Below are 26,866 nucleotides of genomic sequence, written 5' to 3'. Positions count from 1 at the left end.
AATATCCAGGGACCCACAGATTGGACGGGTATGGAGACCGGACACTTCGTCCGTGTTTGGACTGTAAACCTAATGGTTAGGTGGACCCAGAATGCCAGTGACTCACAGCTCTTCCTCTATCCCCTGTTGGCATCTGGCAACTTCTCTGAGCTTCAGTTTCTTTACCAGTAAGAATGGAACTAATGGTTAGACCTGCTATAAACTGGTCTAAGACGCACGCCTGGGTGGCTTGGTAGGTTAAGCATTTGCCTTTGGCTCCCGAGTCCCACGTCGGGCTCCCCGCTCAGTGGGGAGTCTGCTTCTCCCTCTCCCTCTGCCTGCTGCTCCCCCTGCTTGTGCTCTCTCTCTGTCAAAGAAATAAATAAAAATGTCTTTAGAAAAAGTAAAATAAAATGGGTCTAAGGATTCAATGAGATCATATAAAAGAATAGCCTCCAGCACATGACAAAAACTTAACTTTGGCGATTTTTACCTCTGATTCTGATATTACGATCCCAAGAATTGTCAGTTTCCCCGCACACCGTATTTCAAAATTCGTACGGTAACATCTTTGGGTTCTTAGTCAGGTCATTCATTTTTCTTTTCAGTAATAATGAGAAAAGGAAATCCTGTGCTTTCCTGGATACTACACACCAGTGATGTATGAGGCATGTCTCATGGATTAACCATTAATCCCAGTGTGTGAGACCTGCTCAGAGCTGCAGGGTTGGAAGGGATGTGAGAGACAGACTCACCAGGCCCAGCCCTATTCCACACAGGTTTCAAAGGCCTCGAGGAGGTGGAGCCCTGCCCTGCATTTCCACAGCTGGAACCACGACACTACTTATGTGGTTATGATTAATTGATTGTGGTTAGAAAAGATTATCCTGCTTAGGAAATCAAGGCTGTGGTTAGGGAAGATTCTAGTCGTCCAGCTGACTTTGTAAAATGGAAGTGAGCTGGTGACATGAATAAGCTCCCTTAATTAGAAATCTAGATTATAGGTTATTCCAGGTATGAAGAATTTGCGAGACTTCGGCCTGATTGTGTTTCTGTGCAGTGGGTGGAGCCAGCCTTCCTCATTAGAATAAGGTAAACAGATTCAGCCCAGTTATAAATGGAAAAAATATGTGCCGTTGGTCACTGAGGGCTGCAGAGAGTGGTGTCTGGCTGGAGAGCTCGGAGCAGCGGAGAGAAGGGGCCAGAGCATGAGTTCCAAGTCAAAATTCGTAGGGATCATCGGAGTGCCTTTCTCAAAGGGCCAGGTGAGTAAAATGTGTCCTTGAATAACTGAAATTCATGACAAAGTCTCGGAATTCAGAATTAGTAAGGTAAGGTGTTAATGTTAATGTCTGCTAAGCTCTGTTCCCTGGGACAACTGGGCCTGAAATTTATATATATATTTTAAGGTCCTCTTACCATTTTGCAACTTTGGAGAATTATGGTCACAAACTCACTTATTCTTGTGGCTCCTAATCTCAGCCACAGCCAGTTGTATTTGAATCTACTACATTTTTCTTTGTATTCTTTGAGAGAACATATTTTTATTTGAACGCAAATGGACTGTGTCTGTATTATAGCTACTCATTGAAATTCCCATGTTCTCATTGCTTTGGGTTTCATAGTGCCTATGCAGAAGTGAGAGGATTTTAAGAAAACACATTGGTTTAGTCATGTATTAATGCCTAGAAACATCTCATGGATTGGCAGCAATTTTCAGACTTCTTTTAGTCTGCATAACCTAAATGTTATTGCTTTATGCAACTTGGTGAATGATTCGTATTATTTGAGGGTTTTCACAATCCTGTGAAAGTGTTAGTTCATGCACTAGGTAGAAACCTTTGTGTATCTCTTTTTGAGAGAGGAAAAAAGAAAAAGGAAAGAAAAGGAAATCCAACTGGAAGGTGGCAACATTGAAGGGACTAATGCATTTATGAAATTCCCAGATTGCCAACACATTCCAGCAACCTTGAACTTCACAACCTTTTCTTCTGGTGAGTGCATTCATTTTGGCAAACATAGTGGGATTAGAGACCTCAGCCTTCAGCGGGCATCTGTGCTTAAAGGGGGAAAACAAAGAACAAAAACAAAAGCAATTGAAACTCTGAGGGTTGATATTTTGTCATCGTGGTTGTTTCAAATGGGGTTGTCTCCGTCTTCCAGCATTCTCTTTGCCCATCTGGACAGTGGTTCGCTCCTCTTAGTTTTGAGCTCGTGCTTGGCACTCCTGTGTTTTATTGCAAAACAGATTGGGAGAGGTCAGAGGGTAGAGACCCAAACTGCCTTTGGACTGTCAGTAAACACTGCTGCAACTCTCCTGGTCATCCTTCAAAGCTCTCTTCCAGAACACGGACATTTTGCCCACATGGAAGTGTCTAGTGCTCAGATTAATGGTAAAAACCACAATATACTCACCTCTTGTTCTAAAGAAGGTAGAGTGAAAATAACTGACTGAAAGGAAGGAAAGGAGGAAGGAAAATAAAAATTTAAGAAGGAAGAAAGAGAGGCAGAAGGGAGGAAATGGGGGAGGGAGGGAGGCAGGGAGGCAAGCAGCAGCCTGAATATACCCTGGCCCTTGGTCCTCACCAGAAGATTTTATGCTATGATAATAATGGCCCTTTGAAAGGATAGTATTTTGAAACACAGCCTGACACTATTTTCTATTCTTAGTATTTCTTTTACTCTACAGCTCTTCCCCTATTAAAACTTGTCCCCGTGAGAAAGAAGCTTATTGTCTCCTGACAGGAAGGGCTCAGAGAGAGGTGTTTCTACACAAAGCCATAGCATGGGAGGAAAATGGCGGCCAACGTGTTAGCGTCTCTCCTTACCTAAAGGAGGTAGAGGTTTACAAATAGGCAAAGGAGAGGATTAAGGGCATATGGCTTAGAAGGTTGAGTCTGAGAAAAGATTCCACTCCCTTGCAAGGCAGTGAGTGATGGGGGAGAGTTGATGGCCAAAAATGAGAGAAGTAGGATATTTACTGTACTGTTCACTAAGGCTCAGAGAGGGTTAGCAATTGGCTAAGTTAACTTGCCTCGACTGTGTGATTCCAGACAGGATTCCGTGATCCTGAAGCCTATGCCCCTGACTTGTGTCGATGCCTGTTGAGCCGCCGCAGATTTGACACTTGTGGCCAGTTAGGGCTGGGGGCCCAGTAGAGTCAGTAGAGCTAACAAAGTGATTTCCAAAGTGGGCAGATAAACCAAGCAATGAGAAAAGATTCATCATGAGCAGCAGTTTGAATCAAACGAATACAAAAGAATGATGGGAAGTATCACTCCAGGAAATCTAACCACTGTGTTGGTGCAAATAGAGTGTCAGAGGAAGGGTCTGTAAAACTTGTTCCAAAGCTTGAAAGGAAGAGGGAACCGGCCAGGGGTCTTCTCAAGGTGACCAGCTTTTGAGCATCTGACAAGCACTATGACTTGTAGCCCCCTTGGGCTGAAATCTAATCACCGAGGAAAGACAAAGTAGATGAACACAAAGCCAATGGCAAAGTTTGAGCCAAGTGGCACTCTACTGAGGTTTAAAGAAGAGGCAATTACATCTGCTCCGGGAAGGAGGTGTCTGGGGGTGGTCACGCAAGAAGGCATGCATGGGGCAGAGGGGTAGCGGAAACTTGCCGCCTGGAGCAGGAATGGGACACCCAGGGTGTGCTTGGCCGCCGAGGCAAATCAGCTGTCATCGGAATTAGATAGACATAGCTGCTTTGTTTGGTGCCACGGCCCCAATCCTAGGGACAGACACACGTGTCTTTTGGTTATTTTCTAACCCAAAATAACTTCCTGTGTCTGCAAGCCTTGCCGGAAGTCAAAATCCGAGAGCTACAGAAGAGAACTCTCTGTTTAGGCTTCTATTCTGCCAGGAAGCTGGAGAGGATGTGTGGCAAGGAGGAACTGTGTTTGCTTCTCTGACCTGTGAAAACAGCAAGGGGAGAATTCTTGTCAGTCGTGCCGAAGCAGGTCAGAACCTGAAATACTGGGTTGGTCTTTGTGGATTCAGCTCCCAGGTGATGAATTTCTGTGGCCTGTTTTCTCCCCCGGAGCTCTCTGACTTATCGCCGTGTAGACACTCACGTAGGGCTCTCTAATGTGAGGCTCGATTGTTTTCTTAGGCTTTTACCCAAGTTTTTCTCTGGGTTTGCAAAGTAGCTCCACCACACCATCCCTGTTCCTGAAAACTTACTCATGTAGCAAGACTCAGCTGAAATGTCATCTACTCCCTGCAGCCTCTCCTGGCACCCTCTGTCCCTGTTCGGCAGGGTGTGGAGGGTCCTGTTTCTGTGGTTGCGACCTCTTGTACCAGCCCTGAAGCACATCTCCAAGATCTGTAATTGGGGCTAAATATACAAATTCCCCATTAGCTCATGGGTTACTCAACAACAAGAGGCCTCTCTTTTTAGTTGATTGTCTCTCTGTCTCTCAGAGTGCTTTTGCATAAGATACGTGTTCACCACGTTGATAGCGTGGTGTCCGTCACGGGGAGAGGAGACGCAGGTTCTGGAATCCAAGGAACCTGGATATGAGCGGAGGCTCTGCCATTTGTTAGCTGCGTGCCTATAGGAAAGTAAGACGGCCTTTCTGATTCGAGATCCTCGTAGCTGACCTGGGACTCATTCAACCTGCCTTACTTCGAGATGGGGTAAATTCCTGGCTCTGGAGGAACTCTGAAAACGAAAGCTACTCTTCACCTGATTAAAGAATGAAAAGAGTTTCCTTTGTGGGCATCTGATCATGTCTGAATTATTTTGTTTTTTTAATCATTCAGCCGCGAGGAGGGGTGGAAGAAGGCCCCACAGTGCTGAGAAAGGCTGGCCTGCTGGAGAAACTGAAAGAACAAGGTAATTTTTCCATTGGAAGATGACCAGCCTGCTTTCCTTCCCACGTTGGAGAAAGCAGCAGGCTTCTGCTAAAAGAGGGGGTGTATGTGGAATGACATTTTTCACACAGAATGGCAGCACTCGTGGTAACTTAAGAGGTACAGCCTATTAAAAAAAAAAAAAAAAGCAGTGTATGGAGAAAATGCTCCATAAGTATTGTTGGATGAATGTTCTCACTCAGAAATTTTGTCTTTCCAGCCAGGAGATATAAAAGAATAAGAGAATATAAAAGTATAAAAGAATGTGTGAGCTAGAACTGCAGTTGGGTGGGGGGTAGAGGCGTCAGGGGAATCGCAAATGGAAAGGAACAAATAGCAGAAAGTACCTGCTAGCAAGAGGGCTCCTGTTTGTCAAAGGAAATAAAACAGCGATGGTGATGAGGGGGAGGAGGAAGAGGTATGTTGTGTATGTGCATTTGCATACATGATACATACACAGAATGTGAGCATGCAGATAACAAATCATAGGGAGGGGCGCCTGGGTGGCTCAGTGGGTTAAACCTCTGCATTCAGCTCAGGTTATGATCCCAGGGTCCTGGGATCGAGCCCCGCATCGGGCTTCCTGCCCAGCGGGGAGCCTGCTTCTCCCTCTCTCACTCTCCCTCCTTGTGTTCCTTCTCTCGCTGTGTCTCTCTCTGTCAAATACATAAATAAAATCTTTTAAAAAAATCATACGGAGTTTAAAAGTATAGGCTAAAGCAAATATTGTCTTTATATATAAAATCCTGATGAAGTGTTGGCAAGAACACAAAGCCACTGGAACTATCACGTTTCTGGGGGGAAAGCTTAATGATACAGCCACTTTGGAAATCAGTTTGGCAGTTTCTTGAATAAACATCCAACTGCCTTCTGGCCCATCAGATCTATTCCTAGGTATTTCCCCAGAAGAAGTGAAAACACATCCACACCAAGACTTGTACCTGAATGCTTCTAGCAGCATTATTTATAATAGCCAGAAGAATGGAAGCCACAAAATATCCACCGACTGGTGAAGGGATAAATGATGGGAGGTACACCCGTACTGTGGGCGAGCACTCAACCATAAAAAGGAAGGGGTCACGGACATGGGCAAGAACAGGGATGAACATCAAAGACAACATGCTAAGTGAAAGAGAGCAGACACAAAAGACTACCTATGGTATGACTGCTTTTACATGAAATTCTAGAAGACGTCAAAGTCTAGCAACAGAAAGCTCATCAGCGGTTGCCTTGGGGTGGGCACAGGGAATGACTGAAAAGAGGCATGAGAGGATTTGGGGGGTGGGTAAAGGAAGTGTTCTAAATTTCGATTATGGTGGTGGTTTCAAAATTGTAGATGTTCCTAAAACTCCTTGAACTGCAGTTAAAATGAGTGAATTTTAGTAAATAAGAATTACATGTAGGGGCGCCTGGGTGGCTCAGTGGGTTAAGCCGCTGCCTTCGGCTCAGGTCATGGTCTCAGGGTCCTGGGATCGAGTCCCACATCGGGCTCTCTGCTCAGCAGGGAGCCTGCTTCCCTCTCTCTCTCTCTCTCTCTCTCTCTCTGCCTGCCTCTCTGCCTACTTGTGATCTCTCTCTGCCAAATAAATAAATAAAATCTTTAAAAAAAAAAAAAAAAAAAGAATTACATGTCATGAAGCTGAAAAAAAGAGGGGGATAGAGAAGAGAAGGGTTGTGTGGACTGGACTAGTCTCTCAGTTAACAAGCACCAACTGGTCAGATTTTACATAGGGTTCAATCTCTTAAAGGTGTTACTGAATCATGGATACACACAAACATATAATAAATACATCAGATGATGACCGGTTAGTTCAGAACACTGAACAAATCTCATGTCACAGTTCTACCAGAAACTCTGTGCTCTGAAGCCTAATGCAAGGCCTTCTAGGAAGTGCACCCAGGTCCTTAGGAACCTTGGGTTACCTACAATTTCTCCTTATTAAAAAGGTATAATAATTAAGCCTTTATTTCCTGAGCTCAGTGAACTGTTAAGCTCGTTGCTAATCATATGCTTACTGAATTCTGACAATACCACTCTGAGGCAGGTACAATCCATAGAGGAGGGACCCGAACTGCTTCAGCAGGTAACAGATTGGATTGAAACCAAGGACAGTCCGAAAATTTAGAAAATACTGGTGTAACAGGTGTATTTACTTCTGGGCATCTATATAATACATAATGAATTGTACATAATATATAATAGGTTATATATATATATGTATATATATATATACACATTCTTTTAAAAAACTATTTATTACAAATACAAAACATGCTTATTGGAGAAAGGTAGAAAGCACATAAGCAGAGAGGGCCACATGGAGATAAAGACAGCGAGGCCGCTCATTAAGCCCAAACCGGAAGATTATCACGGTCCTGCTCTGGTGTCCAGCCTCAATGGATTGATCCCAGAAGTATTTGCCGAGAACCTGGTGTACAGCTGAGATGACGATGTCAGGCAAAAGCAGACACGGTTTCTACCTTTGCAAATTTTATGGTCCTTCTCGATGTTTTCTCTGCTTACCCTTATAAAAGTACACTGTTTTGTAAATTTGGATTCATCCTACACAGACTGTTTTGTAATCTTTGTTGATGTAGTAACACGAAGCTTTTGGTTTTAACTACAGAGTGTGATGTGAAAGATTACGGGGACGTGCCCTTTTCTGATGTCCCTAGTGATCCTCCCTTTCAAATTGTGAAGAATCCGAGGTCTGTGGGAAAAGCAAATGAGCAGCTGGCTGGCGTGGTGGCAGACGTCAAGAAGAGTGGAAGGACTAGCCTGGTGCTGGGCGGAGACCACAGGTCTTGTTTCATGATCCTCTCTCTGAAGTCTGGCACAAATGGTGTGAGGGAGTGTAACCAAAACCCTAAGAGAAGAGAAAATGAAAGGGAAAGCACGGATGCATACTCGATACCAAAATTTCTGCCTTTTCTTTTAATTGTTTCAGTTACTGTTTTCTTTTTTTTCCCATTTAAAATTTTTTTTTTCAGTGTTTCAAGATTCATTGTTTATGCACCACACTCAGTGCTCCATGCAACATGTGCAATTACTATTTTCTTTTGGAAATAGAGAGCTCTATGTGAAGCCTTGCATTATCTTTATTACAGCAGAAAGTATATGACATGAGTGGATTTCAGTAAAATACTCAGCACAAACTTACATTCCTAAATGAATAAGCATGAGGAAGTTCTTAGCCAGGTTATTGGATTTGATTCCTGATAACAGGAACAACTCATTTAAGTCAGTATTTTAAAGTGTGTTTCCCATTATAAAAGTAATCATTTCAAAACTTTTTGAAACACACACACACAAATAAAATAGTAGTAATTATATTTCCTAACAAGCATTTCAAGTGAAATTGCAAATCGGGCATATTTCTTTTGCCATACTGTTTCCCTTGTACCCCTCTTTGTTTAACAACCCTGTTATCTGATACTTTGTTCTTTTTTTTTTTTTTTAAGATTTTATTTATTTATTTGACAGAGATAACAAGTAGGCAGAGAGGCAGGCAGAGAGAGAGAGGGGGAAGCAGGCTCCCTGCTGAGCAGAGAGCCCGATGCGGGGCTCCATCCCAGAACCCTGAGATCATGACTTGAGCCAAAGGCGGTGGCTTAACCCAATGAGCCACCCAGGCACCTCCTGATACTTTGTTCTTAACCTAAAGTACAGATTTCCTTATGTTACCTCATAATGTATATAAGCATAATTTTTATTGCTGTATACATCAGGGTATTAAATCACTATACATATCCATATTGCCACATATTCAGTAATTTTCAAATTTTCCTGACTATAAATAATGTGGCAAAGACCCTTTCTGTGTGTGAGCCTTTTTGATGTCTACTCTCGAGGTCCCCGAGTACCACACCAGAGGGCTGACCAGATCAGAAAGTACAAACGTGACAATGGCTCTTGATGCCTGAGTCAATCACTCCAGCTCCCTGTTTTCCTCCAAAGCCAAACCATTTTCAGGGCTCCTGTGTGAGAAAACTATAATTGAGAAACTGGGGCTCACTTTCTTTCTTAAGTGGAAAAATTTGTACATGGAAATGTTAAGAGTGGCAAATAGCCACAAGACAAGAAATCCCTAAAGGGGAAACAAATATTACGCTGGATAAGCAATACCTAAGCTTCGAGGCAGGTAGCCTTCACCTTGAGCATCTACAAGTTCACAGTTCCCTGAATGACACCTGACCATCTGTAGGTGGGAGAACACAGGCACCAGATGGCAAATCCTGATCTTTGAACTTTCATGTAAGATTTTATTCAGCCCTTCCATCCTGGTAAATTTTCTGGAGCTTGGAGTGTTTGAGGTGAACTTTGAGAGCTCTGGACTTGGCTAAGAGCAGGTCGTTAAATGTGTGGCAGGAGAGTAGAAAGTTCAAGCAGAGCGTCTGAGAGTTGAACACCAAGTGAGCACCTAGGAAATGCCGGCTGAACTGGATGCAAGGATTTCTGAGTGGTGCTCTCCAGTTGTACAATAATTGGCTTTTAGGAAAAATGGACTCCATGGTAATTCGCTTGAGAGAATGAAGTATTTACCAAGACACATGAGCATAGAGGAAACGAGCCTGATTTAATCTTGAGAATTAAATAATGTCTCATGCTAAGGAATTTCTTGTGTGGCTAGTGTTTTTATATAGATTTAATTTCTGGTTAAAACAATAATTTCATTAGAAGGTGGTTTCCAAAAAAAAATAAAATCGCAAGTTTTTTAGTAAGACCATTAACGGAAACTTATTAATTAAGTATAACCTATGCTTTTCTATTGTTATAATTATTTAATTAGCACCTGCAATTAAAAACCCATTAGAAGAACCAGCCATTTTGACTTAAAGGAAAACCAAGTGGGAGCACTGAGATAATAATATGATGGTTGGAATAGTAGTGCAAACCTGATGTTCACACAAACTTTTTTTCCTCCAAAGTATGGCGGTCGGAAGCATCTCTGGCCATGCTCGGGTCCACCCAGATCTCTGTGTCATTTGGGTGGATGCTCACACTGATATCAACACTCCACTGACAACCACAAGTGGGAACTTGCACGGACAACCTGTGTCTTTCCTCCTGAAGGAACTAAAAGGAAAGGTAAGGGGCTGGTTGGTATTCTATTAGAAAGAAACCATCTTCTCTTTAGCAGAAGTTCAGGAGATAGAAGGGAAGGAAGAACCTGGTGCCATCTTGTTTTTGGTGTAATCTCAAACTATTTTCTCAGTATAAGCTAAGGTTTGATACATAAAGGAAGTGAGGGTCTGTGCCTCTACCTTACATGACAGTTTGCAAACTGACTTTACATATGTCTTCCCTTTTGATTCTTAAACTACCCTTTTTAGTATATGAGGCAGAGAGTAATCCTTTCTAAGCAAGTTAGCATAGGTTCAGAGGTTAACTGACTTGCTCAAGATCACATGCCAGGCACATAGCAAGGGAAGGGCCAGAACTGGCCTATAAACTACCTCTTTCTACCATGTGCCACACAGCCTCTCCTGTTTCCCAAGCATCCCCTCCACATCACGGGAACTTTTTCAAAACTGGAGTTTTAAAATGTGGATTACAATGGTTTATTATTTTATATCTTTACTGTGTAAAGTTCATATCTGCATCATAAGAAGAAGAACTAACTCCTTGCTCCATTCTAAAAAGATGTGAGACAACATTCCAGATTAAGATTTAACGTTGTGGTTCATATTATTGATATTCTGTAGCATATCGATAAAATGATATTAAATCACTATCCATATCCATATTTTACTGTTATTAAATCACCATACAGGGGCGCCTGGGTGGCTCAGTGGGTTAAAGCCTCTGCCTTCGGCTCAGGTCATGATCCCAGGGTCCTGGGATCGAGCCCCACATCGGGCTCTCTGCTCCGCGGGTAGCCTGCTTCCTCCTCTCTCTCTGCCTGCCTCTCTGCCTAATTGTGATTTCTCTCTGTCAAATAAATAAAATATTAAAAAAAAAATCACCATACATATCCTTATCCATATTTTACCGTTTTTATCTACAGCTGTAGAATCTTGGTCTTTATTTTTTTTTTTAAAGGTTTTATTTATTTATTTGACAGCCAGAGATCACAAGGAGGCAGAGAGGGAGGCAGAGAGAGAGAGGGGGAAGCAGGCTCCCTGCTGAGCAGAGAGCCTGATGCGGGGCTTGATCCCAGGACCCTGAGATCATGACCTGAGCTGAAGGCAGAGGCTTAACCCACTGAGCCACCCAGGTGCCCCAAATCTTGGTCTTTATGATGATACCTGGAGATTCAAACCCCCTTGTTAAGGGCTCAGAAGTAACACTTTCTGAACTGATGACCAAGTACTAGGTTAATAAACTTCCAAAGTGTGTAGTTAACACACAGGAATAGCCACCCTTGGCTCCAGGACATTTGGAGAGTAACAGAAGGGCTGTTTGAAAATCTCCCTCACTCCAAACCATCCTTGGGATTAAGTCCTCACTGAGAAGAAGAATAAAAAAGGAAGCCAAAAGAGTCATAAGAGCACACTGATCTCTTTACAGTAGTTTTGGGAAAGCAGGGTGCTTTCCCATTCCCAGGGCAATGGGGTACAGAGCAGGTAAATGCTGACAAATGATTCAGGTCAGGTCTGGGCTATAGGGTGAAGGGGACTAAGGCCAAAGTCTAGATCTAGAGTAGCACAAGGGGAAGCAGGCATTCTCTTCTGAATTTTCTATGGTGTTTTAATGATTTCTTCGAAACTTATGTTCTAAATATAAGATATATGCAATCCAGTAAAAGCCCTTCACTTTCAATGTAAGATTTGCTCAAGAATCATATATTCTAATCAAATGAAAACATTGCAATTTTAGATCCCCGATGTACCAGGATTCTCCTGGGTAACTCCCTGCATATCTGCCAAAGATATTGTGTATATTGGCCTAAGAGACGTGGACCCTGCAGAACAGTAAGTTTATTCCTTGGTGTGAATTACCTTCATTTTCTCTCTTTTGCATGCTAGGCAACCTGGCCAAACCTATGAGAAAAAAATTATTTTAAGCACCAAGTATATATATCAATACCTATATACCCATATAAATATTTGTCTATAAATCAGGTGATTTTTATACTAATTGCCTTGCTGTTAACACACATTGATATAGGGACACCTGGGTGGCTCAGTTGGTTAAGCATCTGCCTGCCGCTCAGGTCATGCATGTTCCTGGGATCCTGGGATCAAGACCCACATCAGGCTTCTCCCTCTGCCTGATGCTCCCCCTGCTTGTGCTTGTGCTCTCTGACAAATAAATAAAATATTTTAAAAATACATAGATATATACATATAGATCATAGGACTTATTTTATGTATCTTACCACAATCATCTTTTCTTTAAAAAGAAACAAGAGAGCATAGAGCTAGACTCTTTATTAACTGTAGGATTATCTTAATATCTCCTCTTTCCTAGCTACATTTTGAAAACTCTGGGTATTAAATATTTTTCAATGACTGAAGTGGATAAACTGGGAATTGGCAAGGTGATGGAAGAAACACTCAGCTATCTACTAGGAAGGTATGATGCCTGTGTGTGTGTAACACAAATATTATTAAAAGTACTTACTACTGATGTTAACGTAAATTATTAATAAAGCCTTCATGTAACATTATGGAACTCCACTGGACTGTTACTTTTTATAAAGCAAGGCAAGAACTATATTTATGTGCTATGTATTAAACCACCGACTTTAAACTGAATTTCTTTCCCACCTCTTCAAAGAAAAAAAAGGCCAATTCATCTGAGCTTTGATGTTGATGGATTGGACCCATCTTTCACACCAGCTACGGGCACACCAGTTGTCGGAGGTCTGTCTTACAGAGAAGGTCTCTACATTACAGAAGAAATTTACAAAACAGGTATATATTTATACCCTCTGATCTGAAAATCAAGCCCCATTGGACACGTCCAGAATGCCTATTACATGAAGCAATCACCACCTGTTTACACTACTGGGTATTTCAAGACAGAGTACTGAGTTAAAAATGTCAATTATTTAACAAATTACATTATTTTCCACTGTTGTTGCAGGGCTACTCTCAGGATTAGATATAATGGAAGTGAACCCATCTCTGGGGAAGACACCAGAAGAAGTAACTCGAACAGTGAACACAGCAGTAGCAATAACCTTGGCTTGCTTTGGAGTTGCGCGGGAGGGTAATCATAAGCCTGTTGACTACCTTAACCCACCTAAGTAAATGTGGAAACATCATGTAAAAATCTCACAGCTAATGTCATAATTAGCCAATCTAATAATTTACTTAAGCTTACAGTTATCCTCCCCAAAATTTGGTCTTTCTGAAAAATGTTCTGACTTGGTAAATACTGGTATGATTAATATGAACTATCAATTCCCTCTTGGTGTGAACTTCAAGATTTGGAAACTCTAAGTTTTGTGTAATTAAAGACACACACAGAGTGGGACTCCTGATATCAGGAGATAAAACTATCCCACCTGAAAAGGGACCATATTCCCATGTTATTCAAAAGATGTGATTTTTATAATAAAATCTTTATATTAAGGTTCTATTATGTTTATATGTTTCTAAACACATGGATTTACTAAGGATTTAAAAAGCCCTCAGTAAAATCATCATCCCCAAAACACAGTAAAACTGGTGGGACAAAACTCTGCCTCCTGGTTTCTTCATCTGTAAAATAGGTAACGGTAAGGCCTTGTGAATCTCCAAGTTCATTAATGTTAGATGATCATGTTTTACTTTTTCTAAACCTCAGACACGATATTGGCTTACATTTGATGCAAGGCTGCTATTCAGGTAGCCTTTTGGAGGTAGAAAAGAAATCAAACTGCTATTTGCTTCTAAGACCTTCTAATTCAGATAGGAATTTCACCCAAAATTATCTTTGGCTTCCAAACACTTCCCCCTCCAACCCCACTCATTGCAATTACAGTGTCTCACTGCCTGTAATCCTCAAACAACCCCAAAACTTATCTCAGCTCTGGAATATAGTGAGGGAAATGGAATAAAATGAATAAAGAATAAACTATAGTTGACTCTTGAACAACATGGGTTTGAACTGCATGGGTCCACTTACACACGGACTTTTTTTTTATACAGCACAGCAATGTAAAAGTATTTTCTCTTATGATTTTAGTAACATTTTCCTCTAGCTTTATTATAAGAATGCAGTATATAATACATATTATATAGGTATGTTATCAACAAAATATGTTAATCGGCAACTAATGTTATCAGTAAGGCTTTTGGTCAAAAACAGGCTATCAATAGTTAAGGTTTTGGGGAGTCAAATGTTACAAATTTTCGACTGTGTGTGGGGGTCAGCACCCCTAACCCCTGCGTTGTTCAAGGGTCAACTGTATAATCAAAGTCAGGGAAGCAAACTCTTCCCCTTTTCCCTAGCTTACACAGAACTCCATTGGACTCTGTAAAGAAGCCAGTCCCATGCAAGGATTTTTATTGCTGTAATGGCTATGTGTTAAAGAGCCTCTATCATCTGATGTTGCACATGCAACCCAGAATCTTAAACCCAAATGTTGACACTATACACTCAGTAAGAAATATCTTACTGAATTACTTTTAGGTAAGAGCAATTATGATGGAACTTAAAGAATAATGTTCAGTAATGTAGGCACATGGGGTTATTTAAATTAAGTAAAGCTTAATAAAATTAAAAATTCAGTTCCACATTTCACGTGCTCAATAGGCATGTGTAGCTTCTGACTCTGTACTAGACAGCACAGACACAGACTATTTCCACCACTGCAGAAAGTCCTGTTGGACAGAGCCACTCTGAAAATTACTATTAATTTTCAGAAAGAAAAACTTTTAGGATGCAATGAATATAAAGGCATTGTTTTCCCCTCAGGTGCATTCTAAAACCAAATAAATCTATCTTCTTCTAATGTCTGATTAACAATTCTTTTAAAAGCCTATTTTGGAAAAATCATATTCCTAAATTTTTAGTAAGAGAGGAAAAAAGGGAACTTTTAATAAATTAACTGGAATGTATTTGTCCTTGAGAAAAGTAGTACTGATTCTTACTTCCTTTATTCTGCTTGTAAATACCAGTGTCACAATCATTCCTATTCTATGATCTCAACGCAATACATTCTTCAAGGCAGCAAGAATATATTGAGACTATGTTAAAAGTAATACCTGAATTCATTTCTAGCATTAAACTTCTGGAGAATTTTAAGAATATCATTAACCTAGAAAAATTACTTATACTGTTATAGAAATCTTAAGCTGGACTTGCATGGCAAATAAAGATTTAATGATCAGAATAATATGAACCACAAGGAAGACAAAGGTCTAAGAGGGAGGTATTTGGAAATAAAGATTTGAAGTATAGTTCAAACTTTTCTGATTCTTAAAAAAAAGCAAAAAAAAACAGTAACTCTTAAGTCCCAAGCCAATGTCAGTCACCAACTGTAGTGTACATCTCATAGCAACAGTCCAGTTCTCTGCAGTCAGCATACTGCCTGGAACACAGCAGACACTCACTCAGATTGAGTAAGTCATCAGTTTATTCATTCAACAGATTTTACTTACTTTTCAAGGCTTTTACAGTCTTACTGCCATTTCCCCCCTCCCCAAATTAACAGTTTGTCTCTCAAAATCTGATAAACCTTGAAGAACCAAAATGTATGCTATATTTAAAAATATAAATACTTAAAATTTTTAACATTATAAAAATTTCAAAAATCACATCATTGGCTAGGTGAAAGTGTCAACCTGGAAAAGCAAATAATTTATTTTTAAAAACAGAGATTGGAGAGCACCATTTAAGCACGATTTTATTAGGTTTACACATTTCTATGGTATTTTCTTACAAGGCTTCCAACTCATTTCATACAGTAAGTTTGAGTCCACAGCAAAGGCAAAAACTTGCCAATCTGCCTTGATAGAAACATTCACCCATTTCTTTGGAAACCTATGGTAAAATTTTTAAGTCATTTTTAAAAGAATATGAAACTGTGCTTCTGCAATACAATGAAATCTAGAGTCCTTTGCTTGACAAAAATCTATCCCAAAGATACACCAAGAGATTTATGTATAAAATGATCAGATAACTATTTTACATGTGTGGTACCTTGAAAACAATGTATTTGAAGACTGAAGTCATTAACAATAAAAATTGAAAATAAAACCAGTGGCTGGAATAGGAAAGATTGAAAGTATCTACAAAAGTCATTTGATCATAGATACCTCCATATTCCTAGGTAGATCTAATAAATTGTTATGGATATGAGCAACATGCAGCTTACTTGATCTCTTAGAGACAAAAATTAGATAGGGAGATAGGAGTTATAAAGTATCAATAGATTCATCATTAGAATCAAAATAAAACAATCTGAACATCACTGCTTCTACTACACCACTATGTAGCACAACCATGTTCAGATTTAACAGGTTTGAGTCCACTTTCAAAGACAAATGTGTTTCCACTTTCACCACCATACACCCGGACTTCACTGAGTTACTGGTCAAGACCCTGGCACCTGATTCGCCTGAGGTGCTGGAGACCCACTACTCATGGCCTGAGGAGGCACGGCAGCTGGTTCCATCTTGCTAATGTGTGTGATAAATCGAAGACGGAGTTTTAAAGCTGGTTTTAAGTTGCAGATAATCTTCTCTACCTAAGAAATAAACACATTAAAAAATATTTCAACCAGAGAACTTCAATTTCCCACCTTTAAAGAAGTGCTTTACTTATATCTGGAGATAATAAACTAGGGAGTGGAATAGGCTGGATGAGAAGTTTCTTTTAGTGTTTTAAGTTTTAACAAAAGCAAATACAATTCTTTCTCTCTCACATAAGTAAAAAAATGTGTTCTGCCTCACACACATTATATGTGTGCATATAATCTATATATGTCCACATTTACAAAAACATACTCACTTACCTAGTTAGCCAGTCATCCCACTGTCAAATGCTAATATAGTTTACACTGCAAATTTTATGTATCCAACCAGTTCACTATCCTTTTCTTTTTCTTTAATATATTTTTTTTAAAGATTTTATTATTTGAGAGAGAGAGGGAAAGAACAAGTGAGGGGGTAGACGGAGAGGGAAAGAATCTGAAGCAGATTCCACGCTGAGCATGCAGCCAGTCACAGGGCTCCGTCTCACAACCCCAAGATCACAACCAAGAGTTGAACACTTGACTGAATGCACCACCCAGGGACCAAGTTCACCATCCTTTAAAATGCCATCATCACAGAAGCATGAATCATGATTATGTTTTGAAGTTCTCTGAATAACTTAGGTGTGTAACATTTATCTACAAAGCTAATTTTTTGGTTTTGATTTATACTTGGAATTCAAACAAAATAGTATTAGATCTATTTTTACTTAAAATACTTTAAAGAAATAAAACAACAAGCAGTTCCATGGCTTTCTTAGCTTTATTCAAATGCTCTTTGACCTTACCAGGAAAGAGCAGCTCAATAATTTTTCCTTTCTGTATTCCCTAGTGTCAAAGTTTCTCAAGCCCAAATACAAAGGAGATGCTAAATCAAACATATCTGTACTGGTTTCCACTCAGAGAACTCTGACAATCCTGCTGAGGAAATAAAGAAGCAAACATCCTCCCCACTCCATGTCCCTAGCTCCAAGGAAAGAATCCAGTAGACTGGGGTTCATAAGTTTATACATCAGTTTACCTTCCTTTCCTGCCAGAGAAAGAAATAATATTAAGGTATGGAGGGGAAGTCACCTCACCTATCTGCCCTACCTCCACCCTTCTAAAAGAGCAAGCTTCTTTCTGTTTCCCAGAGATAGGACACAGTCACGATTCAAGTTACGATGCCCTTTCCACTTTCAGACGACTTTACCAGGAAGTGGCTCTTTACATGCTGAGTCAGAATGTGCTTCCCTTTAACTTCACTGGAGTTTATATGCCTTTTGAAGCGGCACAGAACAAATCTAGAACAAATCTAATGCCAATTCCAAATGGCAACCCTCCAAATAGTGAGAACATGTACAATTCCCTAGGACTTTGAAAATTCAAGTTAGGTACCTCCAGTTCCTTCAAACACCCTTTATGAATGATTCTTTTGATCCCCCTGGCTTCCATCTTCTAGTTATGCTGCAATCTGTCCAATGTCTCCATAGGGTACCCTAGTCACTGTGGAGAAAAGTGGGATCTTCTTCACTCATTACACAGTACCTCTCTGGTCTTAAAAACATAGCCATTCTGTACTGTTTCTTCCTAATGAGATTACTGTTAATCAACCACCTAAGTCTTTTTCAGATGACCTGTTGCAAATATCAAGGGGAAAAGTGTGAGAAATTGTAACTTGTATTCACTAGTACTTGAATTATATATGCAGAATAATGTGTTCGCATGTAGCCTAAAAAGGTCTAATAGTATCAACCTTTTCCCCTAAAAGAAAAAAAAATAACAAAAGTACTCAAACAAAAGTTATCATCATATATTGACGTTTTCTAAACTAAACATCATTAAAAGATAATTAACTTACTTGTTCTTTTACGCTGTCACCAGTAAACATATACTTCATATGATACAGGAAGTCACAGATGGGATCCATGTAATTTAAGTGGGCACTACACTGGTCTACATTCAGCAACATGTCATAAAATGCCACTCCGATCTATTTAACAAAAAATATAAAATTATTTAAGTGGGCAAAAAAGGTTCAACTATTCAGAATGATGTAGCGGGACTCCATTATAAGACTAACAAAGAGGGATAACACGTTTGTTGAAGAATTGTCACTGATCACACAAACATATATCTGGATGGGATATACGATAGGATCTGCATTTTTTTTTTTTTTTTAAAGATTTATTGATTTATTTCAAAGAGAGAGAGAGAAAAAAAAGGTATGTGAGAGTGTGCATGTGAGTGGGGGGAGGAGCAGAGGGAAAGAATCTCAAGCAGACTTCCCACTGAGCAGGAAGTCTGACATGGGGCTTAATCCCACTACCCTGAGATCATAATCTGAGCTGAAATAAAGAGCTGGATGCTTAACTGACTGAGTCTCCCTGGCACCCTGATATGGTCTGCATTTACAAAAGAATCCAGAGTGCTACAAAATGTCCCCTAACAGGGCTTAAATGCAATTTCTCTTCATAACTCAGTAATGTCGTTTAAAATATAAGAGATAGACGATTTCCATTCTAGAAACCATTTATCAATATCTGAGATAACTGCAGTCTCAGAGATACTTTACCTTGTATCTTCTCAGTTCCATGTGGTGGCTCATACTTCAAGGTTCTATTCTTGACTCATTTTCTTTTCTCTGCCCTCTTGTTAGGTGACTGACTTATCCATTCCCATGATTTTAATTAATTCCTCTGTACTACAGTACAGGCTCTCAAATGCACTTCTCCATCCTTAACTTTCTTTTCAACCTTAAGAATGAGTATTTCCCCTCCACGTCAATTTCCAATTTCCAATTTAATACATCCCACGTCAAACTCACACACTAAATCCTGATTTAGTGGGCACACTAAATCCTCTAAATTGTTCTTAGATCCTACGAAACTAATTTCACTATTAATGGTTATGATGATATATAGTTTGGAAAACCCTGGGAAAGAAACATCAACAGATCTTTTAGAACTTAATCACAGACAACACAGGTTATATTTTACCTCTATCATACAACGTGTTCTCTCTTGCTGAAATCTTTGTAAAAATGGTCCCACAAGATGGTACACGTAAAGCAACTGGAATTCAGTCTTCACTATAGGAAGAAGGACTTCAGTGAGAAACCTAAAATTTGAAGATTAGAAATAAAAATTTCTTATCACTTCAAATCAGCTGAATTCTTTGAACTTTGTTGATACAGCCTACCCAGGCATTTCCTAAAATTTGTAAATTTTTGCAAAGTTTCTTTTTCTAATTAATCTTACATTCACACTGGCTATGGTTTTCCTTTGATTATCAAAATAAATAAGTTCAGATTGAGGAGTCATTCTCAATAGTAAAAGTACTGAATGACAGATTGTGAACTACAGGTATCCTGCCTGCTTTCTGAAAATTTGCGTTATGCCGCTTTGCTTTTACAAAAGGCCTACATTATTATAACAATGGCTTTTCTTGTAAAAGCAAAAATTCTCCTTGGTTTTCTTTAGGTTATCAAAAAGAGGTATTAATGTAGATTTTCTCTACAAGTGAATTGGTATAACATGAACTTTCAGAAAGGGCGGGATGTGCTTCACTTTATGTCATTTTGGCTTATGGAAGGTTTCATAGGAATACTTTACTTTTGAATAGCAGGAAAAACCTGTATTTGAAATAAAAAAGAGAATAACCAATCTAATATAAACGCCATTCTCAAGAAATTTGACTCTAATTACTACCAATTTTATAACCAAGAAAAGTAATCAGAAAATAGCTATTATGAGTTATTCAGTTCAAAATGCAGCTTTTGGGATATATTCTGGAGAAAGCATGCATTTGACTGAATCTCCTGAAACTGTAATGGAAAACTAGATGCCAGACTATTTTTTGCTCATTCAAATTTAATTTTTTTTAATCTTTTTTTTTTTTTAAGATTTTATTTATTTGACGAAGAGAGAGATCACAAGTAGGCAGAACAGTGGGCAGAGAGAGAAGGGAAAGCAGGCTCCCCGCTGAGCAGGGAGCCTGATGCAGGGGCTTAATCCCAGGACCACAAGACCATGACCTGAGCTGAAGGCAGAAGCTTAACCCACTGAGCCACCCAGGCGCCCCTATACAAATTAGTTTTTTCAAACAATTTTAAAATATGAGTGCTTTCTCATTATCTAGAAACTCTACTTAATTAAAACTCACTTTGAAAGTTACTCTATTGAATGAGATATATACCTCCTGTGTAAATGAGGTTAATAAACACAAAATGAAAAAAGTCCAATTTACTTACGAAATCATAATACCTACTTGGGAATGAGAGAGAGCTGTCCAATGCTAGAATGGTGCCACACAGCGTGTGCAAGAGCTAACGTATAGCTGCAGCTCATCTCAGAGTACGACTGATGACAAGCAGTGAAGTCAAAGAGGCGGAATGGATAGCCAACCCACTCCGACTCGGATGTCAAGCTGGGACTGCTGATAACGCTCACAATTCGATCATGCAGGACAATCCAATATGGTTCCTTTAAAATCAGAGGAAAGCCTGATGAAAAATATCCCTTATTGGGTATTCCACCCCATTTCCAGTATTCCACTCCAAAGTCTAAACTCATGGCACTTTATCGTTCTTTCAAGTTTTTTACTTCTCTAGCATGTTGTCTTGTGTAACGGAGATTTTGAAAGCAAAAGTGGATGGCTTCATAGTAAGTCAAATTAAGTCAATAAGAACCTGGGGATAATTGTCTGTGAGTTAAGAGGGCTCTATACATGTGTCTGCCTGATTCATATAGTATCTGGTATTTACTACACCGTAAATTGCTTTTACCAATACCTATTACATAGACAACACTAGTATACATAAGTAACTCAGAAATAAATATATATATTTTGGAGGCATGTAAGGAAAAAAATGACTCATTTGGAGAGGTGAATAATCAAGTCTGTAGAGCACAGGGTTAGACGGTGTTACTGACATTGAAAGATATTGCAAAGTCAACTGTGTGGTGCCAAGTAGACACAGATGAGGTCACAGAAGGGGGACCTCACATGAAGGAAGGTCAGGGAATGGCTCACTGAAAAAGCAGGACCTAAGCTGGCAAAGAATGAATAAGCTTTAGAAAAACTGACAGAAGGAAAGGGGTTCTGCATGTCTTATTATGCAACACATCAGAAGTACTTAAAACATATCTCAACAAGAGCTATTTGCATGAGCAAAGCCTCTAGATACACAACATGTTAAGTGGTCAAAAGCAAATCAGACTTTAATGCCAAAGTAAGGTTGGATAGGTAAGGTGGGACCAAAGGATGCAGGGACCCACAGGTCAGGTAGGTTTTTAGAGCTCAAGAAGAAGGCAAACAAAATACTCACCGTAGGTTTCTGAAGCAGTAATACAATAAAAACTTAAAAAATATGGGAAGACTTCCTTAATTGTGTGATGTCCTCATACAGGGCATCTTACATGCATCTTATTCTTGTGGCCAAGAGGGACAACTGCATTCCATTACTACATAAAAATCAGTTATTAACTCACTGGTAACGCAGTGATGATCAGTCCAATTGCATTCATCCATGCTGTAATATTCTCTCTTGGCACTAACGGTTGACTAAAAGTGAAGAAAAAAAAATGTGAAATTACAAAAATACTTTTATATGGTTGATAATGGATCTTATTTTGAGAATATATATAATTCAGGGCTAATAACCGACCTACTTCAATAAAACTACAATGGATTTTTTTGGGGTGCTTGGGTGGCTAGTCATTGGGCATCTGCTTTTGGCTTGAGTCATGATCCAAGGGTCCTGGGATTGAGCCTCGAATTGGGCTCCCTGCTCAGCGGGAAGCCTGATTCTCCCTCTCCTACTACCCCTGCTCATGTTCCCTTTCTTGCTGTCTCTGTCAAATAAATAAATAAAATCTTAAAAAAAAAAAACAAAACTACAATGGATTTTTATTGAGTAAAAATTTAATATACCCAAAAGCTAAGTAAGGCTTTTCTTAGTTGTCTCCTTTAACAATGGTTGCTGGGATGAAAGACTATTTCTACTTATTTATACTTTTCCAATCATCACCCTCTACTTTTTGTTGATCTTCAAGAAAGGAATCTTGAGAGACTATCTTCAGTGAGATGTTAACATTATTCTTAACTTTATTAAATGTCAAACAGCTACTGAAGAGCAGAGGTGGGAACAAACCCAGGTCTTCTGACCCTGTCCAGGGCTCACTCTATTACATCTATATCACAAAGATAAAATCTGGGACCAAAAGACAGTTACTATCCCATGTACTTCAGCCTTGGGACAACAGGTTTGTCTAACAGTTCCAAATAAAATATCATTCTTTTTATACAAATAAACAATGAATGTTATTGCATGAAACAGGATACACACCTTTTCAGGACGACATTTAGAAGAGCATTTCCAACATCTTCACCTGAAACGGCCAAGGCCATGAGCTCCACACAAGTAACATGCAGTGCATGCGCAGCTGGGTTGGGAAACTCATTGAATCTCCAGTCACAGTTTGGGAATGGTCCAGGAGATTTGCCAGCCATCGGTGCAGATGGTTAAAGCTATAACTGTTTGTTTATTTTGAGATTAACGGCTCACATTTGTAGTGCTTTATAGTTTTAAAAGTGTTTCCCATGTAAACATCTCATTTTATTACCAATTTATCTGATTATAAGTCCCCAAGAAGTGACTGAACAGAAATTAAGAGGCAAATAATAGGAACCAAATACACATCAGTTTGACATAACTGAAATGTACTGACAGCAACCATGTGATTAACCACAGGTATAAATGGTTGCTCTTATATACCTGTGGTTTTGTAACTGTGACAAGATAGCTAGAGAGGCAACAAGATAGCTAGAGAGCCCCAGGCTGCATCCCACCTATTTCTTTTAATAGTTATAAGACAGTTGATAAGAAGATTACTTTATAATGAGTAATTCTTTTACTTCAGGAAACAAATGCCTTCATGTAGGAAAACAAATCACAAAACAGTGGGATGATGTACAGACATGATAAGCACAGTGTGCTAATAACTTAAAACATGAAATCAAAATAAAGAAATAAAAATCCACATATAGCAGCCTTTTCATTAAAAAAGAGAGAAAATAAGTTTTATTATCTATTAATATTTTTAAAAAGCATTTAAGGATTTATTTTAAGCAACAAAATTCTATGTTCTCCAGTAGCAAACAGATACATTTACTACAATACAGAGTATTTTTTTTTTTTTAGGAATAGAATTTTTTTCTTTGAAACAACCTCATTAGGTCTATTTTTTAGATATAAAATTTAATGGAGTGAATGCAATGCCTGTCTGGCATCTAACTTGATGCTAATGTAAGCTTTCAAAACATTTACAAAAGTAAAAATAAAAATAATTGCAAAAAAGAATTGAAATTTTGGAATATATAAAAATATTACTTGAAAGTATAATATGTATTCTCACAAATCAACATATAGTTATTTCTGAAGGGTCTGGAAAAATCACAATGAAAAGGATATTATCTACTAGTCTGCCAATCAATCTGCAATAGTAGGAGTCATCTGGGACCCAAGGATTTTCTTCCCGTGCATTCATGCCACACTTCAAGTATGTGTCACTTAGACACCAGCCTTGTGGTCGATTATCCTTGAGTGAGCCAATGATGGCATGGACAAGCTTTCGCTTGAGATGTGGGCGTTCTCTCAGATGCATTTCATAATAGTGCAGAGTATTATATAAATAAGTCACGGGGCGATCTGCCAAGAAGAAAAGACATCATCACAATGTTAATCTGGTTGCCCACAATGAAAAACTAACCCCCTGTTTTCAAGATTACCAAAAAATAGCTCAGAAGCTCATGAAACTATTTCATATGCTGGGCAACTGCATACAATGAGTATTTTTATTTTAGGACAAGGCAGAAGGCTTCTAATAATATATACGTGGTACATAAAGGAATATCCACTGCAATGCTGCTTACACTAGCAGAAAGATTCGAATAGTCCAAATAGTCAAAACAAGGTAATCATGGCATGTGTGGCACAAATGGCTTTTTTATGTACTGATATAAAATAATCAATCCTAACATATTATAAAGGCATTAAACACAAGGTGCAGAACAATGTGTATATCCTATATTATTTGTGGGGGGGGGGGGGAAACTAACCCCAGGATATCTACAGAAGGATACACAAGAATCTGGTAACAGTAGTCTCCTATAGAAAAAGAAACTGGGCAGCTGGAGGTCATGATGGAGTTAACTACTTTTCACAGCATACCCCTCTCTACCATGTGGACGTTACCTAATTCTCCCACCCCTCAAAAAAAATTTTTTAAAGGAATGCTTGCTTGAACTTCATACCTATCCTATAGTGCTAAAATGCAATTCAGACTTCTGGTTAGGAGGACAGTATCTAGACAAAGAACTGAGAAGAACTGCCCCCTAGAGAAATACACTTTGTCCCCACAGTGGCTGCTCTAGGCCTTTCATGCTTCTGTCGCTCCACCATTCTCCGGTCGCCTCGTTTAAAGCTTCAGAGTTGTCTCTGACATCTTCCTTTCTATATTCTCTCCACAAGCAGCTAATCAAACCCTGTTCCTTCTTCCTTGACTATCTGTCCCTTCCTTCTCATTTCCAGTATCATCACAGTTGTTCAGGTACTAATCATATAACTGAATTTTTTGATCGAAGTCTTTGAAATGGTTTCTTCCTTCCGAAACATGCTGCCAACTACAATTACCTTTATCTTTTTAAAGTAATGCTTTCTATGCCTTGACCTTACTCAATAATTTCTAGCTGACTCTTGATTATCTGCAGGTTATAAAATCAAAACTTCTCAGCCTGGCACTTAAGGTGATCTACAGTTGGGTACAAAATTTAAATTCTCAATTTAGCCAATGAGGAGACTATCTTCAAAATGCTGTGATTTTTCCAAAGGATTCCTTCTGCCTAGAGTGTTCTCTTTTCCTGCCTGTTTATATAAATCACATATATCAACAGCTTGAATCCTATCATCTAGGGAGCCTGCTGAGTTAGTTCATAGTCACATCAGTCTGTTCTGAGCTCATATCATACCATTCTCCTTCTTTACTTATTTGGCAACTAATCAAACACTATGTAAAAAGGATCATCTCTTGCATATCACTTTTATTTCTGCTATTTAATATATTTGCCATGACCTACCTATTCATATTTTTATGCCATCTATTTTATACTTCACAGCATCACTATATAGCACTTATTCTCAAAACACTTTTATTGAAAAACAATTAAAATGTTTAAACCGTGATTACCCATATGGTCATGCCCAGACTACTTTTGTTTATTGAGTTATTAGATGGAATTATAATTTGAAAAAGCTTACCGTGAAATTTATATAAGCCACCAAGGTGATCTAGTAGAGTTTCCAGTGATTTGGAAACTGGAAGCAACTCTAAAAATCTGTGGATGACTATATCGAATACTGGGAGAAATCGAAGACACACATTTCCAAAATAGATGGGTAGATAGGGAGACTGGATCTGCACAGGAGGATCAACCTGCTCCGCCAGGCCCTCAAAATATAGTTTCTCAGGGTATTTCTATGGAAGTGAATAAATGGCAAAAGTTCAGGGCACCTTTTTCTATTCTCTTAAAAAAATAAAGCTAAATAAACTTCGTCATTTTTAAAAGAGTATGAAACAATTTTGTTTTTACGATGCAATGAAATAAATCTAGAGTGCTTTACTTGAAAAAATATTATCCCAAAGACATAGCAAAAGAGATTTATGTAAAAAGAATTTGTAATACCCTTTCATTTTGTAACTATTCACGTCTACTAAAACTGCACTTTCAATAAATTCCTAACAGAGCTACTCTGAACCTTGAGGCAGTTTAGAGAGCTAATTTTCTTCTATATAGATTAGAGGGAAAACAGAGAACCAAAGAGAAAACAGCCAAAGCAATTAGCCAAATTCCTAAGAACAGTGTAAACAAGATTCACTGAAGCGCTGAACTGAATTAGTACCTTGTGATAACTCATGTGCTTGGTGTGCCAGTCATTCTGTAGCCAGTGTTCTGGAGAATTTTCTTTCACAAAGTCACTTACTCGATTTCTAAAATCATTTGGTTTGAGTAACAGCAACTGAATTATGAAATAACAAACCTGGGCTTCATTTCCTTCATGACTACGCATGGCCTTTGGAGAACAACAGAAAAATGGTATTAAAATGTCTGACCTGTGCAAAAGCATGGGTCTGCTACTAGATAGTCTATATGTGAATATAGTAATATCTTACTATTATTAGAATTTTATTATATGTCTAGTCTACCCCTAACCAACTATTCAGAATTCCCTAAACATATTTGACTTTCTTGCCCATTTTTGGTTCTCACCATTCCTTTTGCCCAAAGTGTCCCTCTTTTTTGGTTGAAATTCAATCCATCCTTCAAGATCTCTCACCTAGATAGATATGGTCTCTCATTGT

General features: G+C 39.0%; 2 protein-coding genes across 4 annotated transcripts in view; one reads left to right on the top strand and one right to left on the bottom strand.

The window, feature by feature from the left end:
- Positions 1-829: 829 nt before the first annotated feature.
- Positions 830-13,466, top strand: ARG1 (arginase 1). Its single transcript, XM_046006759.1, has 8 exons — positions 830-1,244; positions 4,747-4,819; positions 7,464-7,638; positions 9,766-9,925; positions 11,657-11,751; positions 12,251-12,355; positions 12,560-12,696; positions 12,869-13,466. Exons 1-8 carry the CDS (start codon positions 1,188-1,190, stop codon positions 13,033-13,035), a joined length of 969 nt encoding a protein of 322 aa, XP_045862715.1. The 5' UTR covers positions 830-1,187; the 3' UTR covers positions 13,036-13,466.
- Positions 13,467-13,993: 527 nt separating this feature from the next.
- Positions 13,994-26,866, bottom strand: part of MED23 (mediator complex subunit 23) — a 44,575-nt gene continuing 31,702 nt past the window's right edge. For all 3 annotated transcript variants that reach the window (XM_046005033.1, XM_046005034.1, XM_046005035.1), the window contains 9 exons: positions 26,407-26,577; positions 25,765-25,981; positions 23,920-24,156; positions 22,795-22,960; positions 21,938-22,010; positions 20,715-20,929; positions 19,445-19,565; positions 18,307-18,438; positions 13,994-16,460 (listed from right to left, as the gene is read on the bottom strand). In XM_046005033.1, the coding sequence (XP_045860989.1) occupies positions 16,308-16,460; positions 18,307-18,438; positions 19,445-19,565; positions 20,715-20,929; positions 21,938-22,010; positions 22,795-22,960; positions 23,920-24,156; positions 25,765-25,981; positions 26,407-26,577 (1,485 nt within the window). In that variant the 3' untranslated portion in view covers positions 13,994-16,307. The remainder of the gene's footprint in view (positions 16,461-18,306; positions 18,439-19,444; positions 19,566-20,714; positions 20,930-21,937; positions 22,011-22,794; positions 22,961-23,919; positions 24,157-25,764; positions 25,982-26,406; positions 26,578-26,866) is intronic.

Source organism: Meles meles, chromosome 5 (genome assembly GCF_922984935.1).
Source record: "Meles meles chromosome 5, mMelMel3.1 paternal haplotype, whole genome shotgun sequence".
Lineage (NCBI taxonomy): Eukaryota > Metazoa > Chordata > Mammalia > Carnivora > Mustelidae > Meles > Meles meles.
This window is presented reverse-complemented; position numbering and strand designations above follow the sequence as displayed.